Below are 13,209 nucleotides of genomic sequence, written 5' to 3'. Positions count from 1 at the left end.
CAAGTTGGAAATGGAAGAACATTTCAAAAATCATCACAACAGCAGCACTTGGAGGTATTTTAGTAACACAAGACTCTCACTTGTGATTTCATTCGATTTGAACTGTTCAGGTTTATTCTTAGCTGGCCACCTGGTTCTCGCCTCCTATGGGTGTAGAGAAGTAAAATGCTCAGGCAGGATGCAGAAGAGCAGCTCTTGGCACAACCTGTCCTCAGTCCTCTCAGGGGCTTGTCTATGGGTAGCTGGCTTCTAGGAGAACAGCAGGCCAGCAGCATGAGGAGCCTCACCTCTACATACACCAGAGAGAAAGCTATGGCAAGCCATGGAGAGAAGGGTGGAAATATGTGCCCTCTGCCACAGAGTGGTCTGAGAGCTCTGCTTAAGTGCAGGCTGATCCTGTGCTTACAATCAGCAAGGGGAAAATAACATCCTTCCTCCAGGAAGAGGGAGCTCTGCAGAGTTCTAGTTCCCCACCAGAGTTTTTCTACCTGGGACATGGAAAGTCTATAAATAGGAAAGGTAAAGTTTGTAGAGTCAAGAGTCTAAGTTTGTTCCTTTTTCCTTTTGAGCTGGACTTCACTGACATCAGTGGAATCACTCCAAGTTCACAATGCATTAGTGAAAAGGAAGATTAGTGTTTAAAATCTAGCTATACAGCAATATATGCTTGTTTCCATAAATGACTTGTGCTTGACAATCCTGTGGGTGTCATTTATGCATTAACAAATTATGCAGTTAATAGGTTAGTGTATTTTTTCTTTTGTTTCATTCTAAACAAAGCATAAAATATAATACTACGTTGACTGAAGCCACCTACAGAGGAAACTTTACTGTCAGAGCTGTGAATTGATCTATAGATTGCATATCTTTGGACCAGAATCACAGGTCATGAGATCTAAATATACTGTTTTTGAGGGCAAGCCAATTTCCTATGCCAGAAGTGAGGATTCTGAACCTTTGTTAGACTACAGTGTTAGAGCATTATACTCTGAAAATCAGCTTCTACCTGAAGAGTCCTTTGCAAAGAGCTGTAAGTAATTTCTTCAGTTGAGGAAGACTGCTTGAGCCAGTCTGCATGATTTCAAAGTCACTGATGATGTGAACTTGCAGGTAATCCTGAATGAGTTTAAGATGCTCATCAGAAACACTGTGAAGGAAACAGAGACGTCAAAACCAGCTCTTCTCTCTACTCCCAAATATCAAACAGCTTTTTTATTTTTTGGAAATTCCCACTGTTTAGGCACATGGCTAATAAACCAAGTTCTCTCAGATATTACTCATCCTTTACATTAGAAAACTATACCTCAGTGGAGAAAGGATATGGGTGATTTTAATAATTCAGAAATGTATTTTCTCTAGACAACAGCTGAACTTTAAAGAGCAACCAATGCACTGTTGATATGATTCTGTTCTTCATTTGGTAGTATAAAGAAGAGTAATTTTGTTGAAACAAACATCCTCAGCTGTCACAAACACAGGGCCCAGCAAACACAGATCTGGATTGAAGGTTGGTTCTGCAGCCCTGTCACTCACCCTTCCTTACCTGCTTGTATCCTGGTACTGCAGTCGCTGGAGTAGTGTCTCAGAAAGGGACAGTTTATTCATATCTGCCACCCGGGAATTTTCAGGGAGAAAAGAGACCTCCTTTGTCTCACTGCTCGGCAGTGCCATGAGGATGTTGCGTGGGGGCAGGATAGGAGGTGTGGGTACCAGGTCTGGCAAAGAGGAAAGGAAAGGCACAGTCATTCCAGCATGGAAATTGGACCTCCTGTCCCTAACCCCAGGCAGGACAGAGCCCACCCTGCAGGGGCATCCCTTCTGAAGGGTCTGTGAAGGGCTGTCAGAGCTGGGAAACTCAGGGCTCAGTACTGGCCCAGCTGTGATTCCAGGAGCAGCAGTGGTGAGCAGCAGGATGAACTGTCAGGCTTGGACCTCATGTACAGGCAGCGCACGCCACTGCCCCTGCCTGGCAGCGCACCCCACTCCAGCCATGGGAGCATCTGCACAGCAGCTATGAAGGTTAATTAGTTAAGTTGAATATAATGCTTAGAGAACATAGTTGTACCTCACCCAGATCATTCCCCATTATCATGGGCATCTGTTACTGAGACCGAATGGATGGAGGGACATGATGGAAAGAGTTCCAGAAGCTGCTAATAGAAAGAAGTGAACAGCTAATGTAAGCACACACAGATGGAGAAAATAGAACCCATGACCCAGTGCATAGGGGCTGAATATCCTGCCTTGTCTTGTGGGCATTGAATTGGAAGGAAAAAAGGGTTTTCCTGCTGTGTCATCCTGCTGCTCAACATATCTCCTTCTCCTGGGAGAAGAGTGGGTTCATCTCCACTGATCCCAACTTTTCATACCAATTGCTCCAACATGTTGTATGTAGCTGGTTGAGTTGAGAGGTTTTGTTTGTTATTTCCTAATGGTGGAATATGCACTACAAAAAGATCCCCAGGACTGACCTGCTGCTTCTGGGCAGGTGCTGTGACTCAGAGCCACCTCAGCACTGAGCCATGGGTGGTTCACCTGCAGGGTGCTCATCTTCTACCTCTGCAGTTCCACATTGAAGATGGACATCTGTAGGCCCTACATAGCTCCAGCTTGATGGTACAAAGTGCCTTAACAAAACTAAACTCTGTACGTGAGCAGCCCAGACCCAGTGCTAATGCTAATCTCTCTTCATATGAAGGTTCCTAATCTTGGCTAGAACTTCATTCCCTGCTGCTTGCCTCTCTCTGTATTATTTTTGCTGTAGCTCCCCTACCCCACCCTGGAAGCTGGAGATTCAGTACAAGCGGCCTAAACCCAGGAACATCTTTCCTGGGCAGCTTTGAAAAATTTTGTTCTGTTTCTTTGGGAGAATTTCATACCGAAATCTTCCAGCTCCTCTTAGATATACACTGGGCTCCATCTAAGGGTTACACAGACACTGGGTTGCACAGGCACATCAATCTGCCCTAGCGCACAGGCCTGTCTGTCTGTCTCAGGGACTGTGTCCTTCAGACAAATTTGATTGCAGTGCTCATCATTTCTGGACAGATGTCAGACAGGACAGGAAGGATGACTCTGTGGGCACGCCCTTCCTCTGGGAGAACGACAGATCCAAGGGGTGATCCAGAAAAAAATCCAACGAATGATCCAAGACCAGTGAACATCAGGAACCCACAGTGACATTTCACATAAAGTAGTTGGGATTCTGTCAATCACACTTCTTCATCATATACCTGCCTCTGTACATGGAGTTAGACTGTCTGCTACTGATGGAGCCATGCCCTGTGCTTAGGACTGTCAGAAACCTCCCCTAGAGCAGAGCATCTGAGGAGGTTTCAGATCCCCCTCAGCAGCTGCAGGTGCATGGCCCTGCAGAGACATGCTCCAAGCCTTGAGGGAGCATCTCTGCTCCGAGAGGGGTCCTACAGATGCAACACAAGGAGAGGGTGCAGAGGTTTGGGAGATGGCTGGACATAAACAGTTGGAGTCCAGATAAGGACCACAGATAAACCACCCCCATACCACATGCAGTATACTTCCAAAGAGGGTCTCAGTATATTCCTTCAGGTGAGCTAAACTGATGCTTCAGGTGCAGTAACACAGGAGAAATGAGGGTTCACTGCCTCAGGGCTTTGCCAGCTCAGGCCTCTCTATGTTCTGCTCCATTTTACAGCACAACGTGTTCTAATATCCTGCCTGCACTGCCTATCTCCAGTCAAGAGGTATAAGTCAAGGGTCTGCATCACCAAATCACATCATGGTTTCTTACCGGTGCCCTCCTCCAGTTCATCAGCAACCTCCTCCTCTTCCCGTGGCACTGGATATTTCAGGTGCCATACCAGACCCATGTTCTCCTTCTTGTAATATTCTATCAGTTCCTCCAAGTTCTGAAAATATTTCACAGGAACGCCCTCTGATGCCTGAAACAAAACACAGAGGCAGTTATGGTCTGGGATTTCCTACACAGAAACACTGCCCCTCACAGAAGGACAAACAAAGTCATAGAGAAGAAAAAGCCACTGCTGCTGTCCAGAGAGAGCCAGCCCTTCTCTTGCTGCCCATCTGACCACAGGCTCTGTGCAGAACAGCTCCTGCAGCACAAACAGAAACAGATACACTCACACATTCCAGACACAGTCAGCAGAAATGCCAACCTCAAAGACTCACTGAAGCCAAATGGAAGAGGTCTCTCGCTAGGTTCAGGGTGTTTGGCTTCACAGCAAAGGAAGATTTTAAAAGCAAATAATTCTTCTGGATTAATCTTTGCATTCTCTCTTTTACTAAGCACAAAGCCCCTAGACTGTGATATATTTCGGGATATTGTCTCGGTTTGAAAGATAGGTGTCTGCTAAGGAAGGCAGGAGCCATATTGAAAATATGACCCCTTTCCCTCCAAATTATTATAATTTTGAAATTAATGGGCTTTCAGGCAAAGATATGAGAAAAGGAATAACAGTCCTTCACTGGTATGTATAACAAGGCAGACATACAACAACAGTGGCAGCGACAACAAACAAAATCAGAAACCCAGTAGCAGTCTTCGCGATGGCAGGCATCTCCCCTTTGGTGCAGTTACAGTCACAGCTGGCAGGGGCGCTGGTGGATCCCAGCTGGGCAGGGCGCATGCCATGATTCCCCCGCGGCTGCAGGAGGCGCTGTGGTGCGCATTTCGGCCGTCTCTCTCCACGCAGTAATGGGAGACGCAGCCGGCAGAGATGGATCGGGAAGGAGCTTCCTTTAGGAACACACGGGGGGAGCCGATCCTGGTGCCCCCTCTGGATAGCAAGCTGGGAAGGCAGGGATGAGCAAAGTCCCAGAGTGGTAGATGAAGATGTCTATCAGAAACTCGGCAGCCGTAGCTAGAACCGCAAGCATCCCTGCAGGGCAGGGGTTGCAAGTTACAGTGTAGCAAAGAAACCTCCGAGCAGTGGCAGAGAAATAGCGGGGGCTGGGCAGTGGCTGCCCGGCTCCAGAGCACAGCCGAGTGAGAGACTCCCATAGAGGGGAAGGGGCTCAGTGATCCTGGGTTTTCCACTGGGGCACCCGAGCAGATGGTGAAGGGTCCTTTGTTTGGTGAGGTAGGGTGTTAATAAGGTCCCAGTGCAACAGCCGCTGTTTTAGCACAGGCTCACCCACTACAAGAGAGAAAGCAGGATGAGGCCAGGCTCCAGCGGCGGCAGCGAATTCTCCCCCCCAGACAGCAGCTTGACTGTCTTCCTCTGAAGCCAAGAGAGCAAGAGAGCTAGCAGCTGCCCCAGCTCCCCTTTTCCCAGCCCACTTCCCGCAATATCTCTGCTCTTCCTAGAGAAACCCTCAGATAAGAGAAGTGCAGCCAGGTGCCCTCCTCCCCTGAGTTTAGCAACTTCTTTGGACTCTCTTAAGTACCTGGTCGTTATTGTTCATTAGCAACAAAATGGGGAAAATTCCCTGACCTCCAACAGATATCTAGGAAGATTTTTTTTTTCCGCGAAATAGTAAGGCAAATGGCTAAATCCAGACGTTAGCATCAGGTCCAGGGATTCAAAGGCTCAAAACTGGGTTCAAATGAAACAAGGTACCACCCCACACAAAAATGCTGGGATGGAGGTTTAGAGGGCGGTCGTGACTGAGAATGCACCTAGCATCACACTGTGTGCCAGCTGAATTCTAACTGTGACCATACCTGTCTTGAGCTCACCTTGGCCGTTAATGTCAGCAAAGGGTTACCCATGGAGGCCAAACACAAGGATAAAGTTTTGGAGATCTTCAGAGGCAAAGCTTCAGTGCAATTTTATCCATGTATTGACACGAACAGTGACTCTGCTGGCAGGAACATCTGTGATCCCTGCGGCTCTGCCCCCTTGCTTCAACCACAGACCTTAGCAAAGACAGACATGACCTCTCGTGGCTCAGCACAGACCTTCTGACCAAGGAAAAGGACTCTGTGTCACCTCCAAAATGGCTCTGAAGTGCCATCAAATCCCAAAGCTACAGCAACACACAGCCAAAGCTTTGATCCCTTTCCTTGGGGCACTGTCTTCCTGGCTGGGTTCTCCTTCTGGACTAAAGGTTTACCCACAGAAACCAACCCAAGAAGGCCCTGTCTACACTTGACATAAAAGATCAGGAAGTGGGAACAGAATGGTGGAGAGCAGTTCTTTTCCATTCCCACAAGACTGTTGCTCTTGACTTCAAAGAGCAATACTGGGAACCATTCACAACTGGGCAATCTGAAGGAATACCTTCAGATCACCCCAGTTGTGGGCTTGACTGACACTGTTTTGCATGCGTAAAACTAGATTTTGCACAAGAAACATGGTTAGTTAGTAAGGAATTAAAGCTGTGCCTCCAGTTTGGCATAACTTGTTACACACACATTCTGCCTCCAACTAACACGCAGGCGAGAAAGGAGTAGTCAATAGATAACTCAAGTTAACTACTGGGAGACACAATATGTGAATCCTAAAACCTAGAAAAATAGGATTCCCTTAATGTTATCAAGATAAGAGGGACAAAATGATCCATTTGAAGCCAGCCCAAGAAATTGCTGAATCATCCCACAAGGAACTATGCATGCTCCAGAAAGAAAGGTGAAAAGTGCATTGCGATGAAGACTTCTTGGGGCCTTCATCTTCAGGGGTCTCCAAGGGTCTCCAAACACCACCAGGACATAAAGAGCATGCGTGGTGCACATGCTAGTTATATTAATGACTTCCAAGAAATTATTTGTATAGCCACTCCTGTACTGGGGAATGTGATGAATATTCATGAATTTTACCTATAACACTGTGTCTTTGGAGGTACTGAGGTGTGTGTGTGTTTGGAGGAGTGAATTCCCCCACACCGGTGCAACGAATAAAAGCAAATACCCGCTTCTCTGACTTTGTCTCTGAAGTGTCTCCGGGCTCGCTTGGGTGAATCACAGGGTATTTAAATTTATTTTGGGATTGCAATTATTGCCTGTAAAAAGTAACACATACAGAGTTTCAATACATGTTTGAACAAGCTTATTTATTTGCCATTTGTCTTTGCTCAGTTTCTTACTCTCTGTGAACTTTTTTGTTTGAAAGGCAAATGTAGCAAATCCAAAAAATTAAACAGGGGAGATGTGAGCAAAAACCACAGCAAGCAGAACACAGAAAAATGTCTTCAGTGAGTCCTAGCAGCAAGATTTCTTTATAACTTTTTCTAAAGAGTAAAATCTCAGGCCAAAAATTAGGACAGTGCTTCCAGTAGTTAAGTGCACTTGAAGTTGTCAGTGCCCTCACAGGCTTGCCTTTCATTTTTACCTACACCTTCATGTTTTTGAACACTCAGCAAGACACAATTTCACAACAAACATGGGTGATGTTTCTGAGACCTCTGCCTGTACAGCCTCCTTTTCTGTCTCCCACATAAATGCTCCTGCATTTAACAAGATTTATTATTCTCATGCACTGGAAATCATGGTATTCAGCATGAAGGTGATGCTTGGGCAAACACTGGATTATATTTTTGTGAGGCCAGAGGTGTTGAAACAAATCACTAGTTAAAACTTCGACTCTACCCAGTGTAGGCCAAATCCTGCTCTGCTAGAGCAGCACAGACTCAGCACATTTGGAGTGACTTCTCATTTACAGCAATTAATGCAAATAGTTTCTGGGTCCTCCCAGATTCTTATGCTTCTTGGTGCCAAGTGTGAAGACTGGGAACTGGAAAACTATCAAGGAAAAACCAACTCTAATCCATCATATGAAAGGATCCTCAAGCCACAGCACTGCACTGGAACAGAACTGGAATAGTTCGGCCAGTTCTTTCATGCTTCTCTGTTCATCTTCCATGCAGTACCTTGTTCTGCTCTGAAATCCCCATTTTTGTGATTCTTCATTGACCACCAGCCCAGAGGGCACTGTTAGCAGCTCTGGTGGTGGGATGGCAGCAGGCTCAGCCTCTGTGCCCTGCCCACAGTAGTGTTACCCACCCTTCATCCTCTGGATAAACCTGCCAGGGCTGCCTTCTGCCCACCTGCAGCCCCCATAGATGGGCTGGACCTCCTGAGGGACAAGGCTTGGGGTGGCTTGCTTCGCCCTAAGCTACCCCAAAGAGCAACTGGAAAAAGGCATCAGCCCTATAAGAGCACGCACAGAGACCCTAAAAAACACAAAGGACAAACATGGTCAAGGTTTGCCATGTGCATCACTGTAGGAGGAAAGCTTCGCTGTCAGTGCTGTCTCTCACCTCTTGAATTACTGCAGCCTACTCTGCTCCTTCTCTTTCCACAGTCATCTTCAAACTCCTTCACTTTCCTTTGCTACTTCACTACTTGCCTGCTTCCCCAGATCTCCCCTGACTGTGCCTGAAGCCCCCTATCCCACCCCTGCACAGCATCCCTGCCACCCTCAGTGTCCCAAACACTGTCAGCCTTGTTCTGCCCCTTAGCTCCTGCTCTCCCAGAGTGCCTGCAGGAAGACAGATTGCCTTAAATATCTCTTTTGAGGCTAAGTGGAGCCTTGATTGGAGTGGTAGGAAAGGGTGAATTAGCACTTTTTGCTACTGAGAGTAGCTCAGTCTCTGAAACCATGCTGGTCTCTGTGGTAAGCACAAGAAGGAGCAATAGGCCAATAGGCCTCCTTCCTTTAACTCATTGCATTTCACCAGTGGTCTGAAGCCTGTGGTCCAGCCCAAATTCCCCAGCATGGCCATAAGCCCCAGCTCTAATGCAGCCTGTCTGGGTGCACACATGAGCAGAGAGGCTCTGCTGTTACACACTCTTCCTACTCTGTTAGCTTGGCCCACTGCCCCCAGCCACCTTTCTTGATGAAGCCCCCCTTCTCCTTCCTCAAGGATAACTGGAATTTGTGGCCATGTCAAGGAGCTGGCCTTTGCATGTGTCTGAATTCATATGCTCATTCCCAAAAATAAGCACCCTCCATCCCAGCAGTGCTAGCTCCTCTGACAGCCCACCTTCCCCAAGTTCAATAAGGAGAAAAAGGACCAACTCTCCACAGCACACAGTAAAATAAAGGACTGTGTTTCATATTTTAAGACAGAATTCAGCAGAGAAATGAATATGTAGCCCAAGCAGCTGCACAGAGATAGTGAGAGCTGAAATAAGAAAATGGGGAACCAGCAGGGTTGGGAACTGTGACCAGCTATGGCCAAGCATAGAGGGAAGAATGGGCAGCCTCAAACTTGCTCAGCACATACTCATGGTGGGGGAGCTCAGGGGCCTTTCCCCACACCACAAAAGTGGTGTCACCAGCTTGCTACACATCAGCTCTGCTATCATGAGAATTTGAAAGCAAATTTGCTGGATTATTCTCCATTTTCTTTTGTATTCTGATTATTATTATTTGCAAGTATCTTGACAGAGGAAGCAAATCTGTGACCCTGCAACACAAAGCCATGCCCAGCAGTCCTCTCTGCCTTTTGCCTGCACCATGTAACAAGCTCCTCCCAGTTTAAACATCCCTAAACATCCCCCCTCTCCACAAGAAAGCAGGACACCCTACTTTGTGCTGCTTCTCTCTGCATGGAGGCACAGCAAACACTGTGCATTGTTTGAAATGGGAGAGAGAACAGTAAAAGCAACACCTTGTTGCACTTGCTTCTCCCCTTGAGGAAGGGATGAGAACAAAGACTGCATGACAGACAAGAGTCACTTGGCACACAAGTGCAAGGTGCTCAGATACTGCCTGTGCCACGTGAGCCCCTCCAAATGCAACAACTCATCATCTTGTTCCCAGCCACAGAGCAGTAGGACCATGGCCCAGGCTATGGTGTGTTCCCAGGCAGCACTGCCCAGGACTGCAGAGATGATGCCTGAGTAGCACCAGTTGAACACAGAAAGTCTGGTTCAGTTGCTGTGAGCGCACAGGTTGCCGGATGACCTACCTGAGAGTTGGCCTCTGCCAGCAAGCAAGGGAAGCAGCACAAATCTGGGACATATGCTCTATTCAGACTTGAACTTACGGCAAAGGTTTATAGGTGGGCAAGGAAAGGTGGTGGTGGATAGTGAAGTACTGCTACTGAGTCAGGTCGCTGATGGCTGCAGAGCGCATTACCAAAACTGGATTGATGGTAAACTATTAATAAACAACAACTGCACTGGATGACAGGAGCAAGGCAAAATGCAGCCTAAACTTCAAACAAGTTTGTTTTGGATTTTAAGACAGGAAGCAGAGGCAGAACGGGGCACTGTGAACAAACTGGAGCAGGACAGGGCAGCTCAGAGCAGGCTGAAGCCACCCCAGCGGAGCCAACAATGAAATCCACTTCCCGCCCCCCTGCCCGCCTTTAGCAAGTAACTGTTTCCTGGGGGTTATCGCAGGATAGATCTTGTTTTAATTGTGAAGTGAACTGGTTCAAGTCATTATAAATGTGGATGGCAAGTGTCATCTCCATGGCAACACACCACATCCCCAGAAATGTGCTCACAGAGCTCACAAGACACTGGAGAGGCATGGAGGGCAGGCCTTCTTTCTGTGGGTATTCCTCCAGCATCCCCTCTGGTACCTCGGCTTTGTGCTGACAGCAGCCACAACATACAAAAAGGAAACACCTAGTGAGCATATGAAGTTTAGGGAACAGCCCACAAAACAGCAGAGTTGTACACAGGAATCTGGAGAATTGTGAATCAGAGACTGACGAACAATTTTATAGTGGGAAGCTGCATCCAAAGCAGAAGTCTCTCCCAGATATATTAATGCAAGTGTCATATGAGGTGCAAGAAGAAACTCTTCTGCTGTACTTAGTTCCATAAGGCTTTAGCTGGACTTCTGTGGCCAGCTTGGGGCACCAATTCTGATGGAACATGTAAAAGTACCATAGAAAGTCCCTAGGAAAAATTCCAAGGAAGACAACAGCTGGAAAATGGGATTAGCACAGAAAGCTCAGAAGAAAGGGACTGGTATAGTTTGGCAAAAGGACAGTCTGGAGATGTCAAGGCAGCAGTCTTACAAGTTTTAAATTTTCTTGTAAAGAAGATGGCAATCAGAGGTGCAGCAAGTCCGCAAGGGACAGCAGTGGGGTGCACTCAGGCACTCCTCACAGCCAGCTAGTGAGTGTCTGACCCTGCCTCAGCCCAAAAACAGGGCAATTCTGGGCTCAGAAACCTGCAAGGCCTCCTGCCATGCCATCCCTAATTCTGTGACTATGGGAAGTACTCTGCAAATCTGCCAGCTGCCTTTATCCAGATCCTGCCCTTTATTCAGATTCAGAAGCCTTGAAGAGGATGGGCAAAGTGGAACATGACCATGCCTGTCACGACCAGCCCTGCCATTTCGACTGCATCCCAGACCATGACTTTGAGACCTTTCCACTTCTGACTCTAGCCCTTTTGGCTGTGAACCTTCTTTCCCACAAGGTGTCTTGGTGTACCCAGAGCCTGCCATCAATTCTGCATTACCTTCCAGTTTTCAATTCTCTCCAGTCCTCTGTATGCTCACAGCACAACGGTTGAACTCAAGTAGCTACAACCTGCTCTTTTCTTCTTGCTGAACTGGCTTCTAGGCTGTTCATTTCATGAGAAGAGGTACAAATAATGCCACTGTCTTTGGTTAAATCTTGTGATTCCCCCTTCCAAATTCAACCATCTGGATTTTTCAGCAGGGTTTTGTATGGCTGTGATAACCTAGTCTTCTTTTGTACCTGGAGTATCCACGCAATGCTATCTGGCCAAGGGAGCTCCTTGCCAAAGACACTCCAAACATGAGTTTGGTGAAGAGCAGCTCTGAACATGACTTTAAGAGAAGTGGCAAGTGGAGTATAAAGATATGAAGTAAAAAGATGAAAAGCCTATGCTGAGCTAGGAGAGGAAGTGGTTAACTTGGGGTTCATTACAACAATTGTATAAATAGATGGCACAGGAAGTCTGGGGCCCTCAGAAGGAAGAGGAAGTGTTTTCCTTTCCTGCGCCAAGGCACAAGGAGGAACTAGGAAACTGATCATCTGGTTATATTGCTTGGCCAGTCTTTTCTAACTAGAGTGCCTTAACACAGGTATTTAAACCCATATATAGGGATTTCAGTAACGGGCAGTAAGTTTGCAAAGTTATAAAATTCTTGCAATACCGACCAGCTTAAATGGAAGCTGTAAATCAGGTCAATTCTACTGGTGAGAAAGGCTGGCAGGAATTTTTCTCCTTTTAGATTTAAAAAAAAAAAAAATTTAGGTTTCCAGGTTTGGAAGAAAGTTGTCTTCAAGACTGCCTGTTAGCTAGGAAGTCTAGGTGGCATTTTTAAATTGACTTTTGGCTCTCATGCAGGCAAGCTTTTTATATTTCACTAAAGAAATGAACCTAAGAGCTAAGAAATTCCAGGTGAATTATTTTTTAAAGCATTTGAAAACAAGTTGGTTGTGTTTCAGTTTTATTTTGTTAGAAAACCTGCCTTATTTCTAGATCAAATGTTTTGCTAAGAAGTTTCAGGAGCATTTCACAAAAATGGGATCATAGACAGGAATCACAGCTGGGAGAAGCAGCTACTTCCCAAAATACAAGCCACCCAGAAACGTACTCTAATTTGAATGCGACATCTGGAGCTTGGAAGAAATGGAGCTACCTAGGAGCACAAAGCAAGTGTGTGGCTGAGGAAAAGAGGGATCCTGTGACATGGAGGGTCAATAAAGAAATTATTTTTAATAAGAGGTGGGAACTTGTGGGCTGGCAATGGTGTTCTGCTGCTGGATAAAGCTCAGTGAGAGGGTCTCTGCCAGGGAACGAAGCATAAGAGAAGAGGCAAGGGGACGAATCCAGAGAACATGGGAAGAGGATGCTGGTGGGTGCCTGGAGCAGTGCTTCCTCACTTGGAAAAAAAATCATACAAATTTTGGGGAGATTAGCACAGTGTAAGTGTAGTTAGAAGTCATATAACTTGAATAACTTGAATAACTTGAATAACGTTGGAGGGAGTGGAAGGTGAATAGTCCCTGTCTGTTCCAAAGTGAGAGATGATGGAGGCTTTCTTGTCTCATGCTACATTTGGTTTGGTCCTGATGCTTAAGTTTGCTAATTCATGCCATTTTTGCTACAGTGACCTTTTACATTTAAGACTTTGGGTGAAAATCTTGGAATTCAGAATTCTGGGAAAGAGGGTTTCAGAATTTTTGAAAGAGATAATTCATGGAAGGAAGCAAGGAATTACAATTTAACAACTAAGTATGTATTATTCTAGCTTGTGATCCTGGCTGAAAATCAGACATCCAAACAAATCTGAGTTAAAAAAGGAAAAAAATTACTGTCTTGTCAATCCT

General features: G+C 46.2%; 1 protein-coding gene across 4 annotated transcripts in view; it reads right to left on the bottom strand.

Moving 5' to 3' along the window:
- Positions 1-13,209, bottom strand: part of INPP5D (inositol polyphosphate-5-phosphatase D) — a 56,207-nt gene that overhangs the window by 24,074 nt on the left and 18,924 nt on the right. For all 4 annotated transcript variants that reach the window (XM_085070028.1, XM_085070027.1, XM_085070026.1 and 1 more), the window contains 3 exons: positions 3,770-3,920; positions 1,544-1,715; positions 1,007-1,147 (listed from right to left, as the gene is read on the bottom strand). In XM_085070028.1, the coding sequence (XP_084926154.1) occupies positions 1,007-1,147; positions 1,544-1,715; positions 3,770-3,920 (464 nt within the window). The remainder of the gene's footprint in view (positions 1-1,006; positions 1,148-1,543; positions 1,716-3,769; positions 3,921-13,209) is intronic.

Source organism: Lichenostomus cassidix, chromosome 9 (genome assembly GCF_008360975.1).
Source record: "Lichenostomus cassidix isolate B80296 chromosome 9, HeHo_3.0, whole genome shotgun sequence".
Taxonomy (NCBI): domain Eukaryota; kingdom Metazoa; phylum Chordata; class Aves; order Passeriformes; family Meliphagidae; genus Lichenostomus; species Lichenostomus cassidix.
Note: the sequence above shows the minus strand (reverse complement) of the source record. Positions and strands in the feature narration are given on the sequence as shown.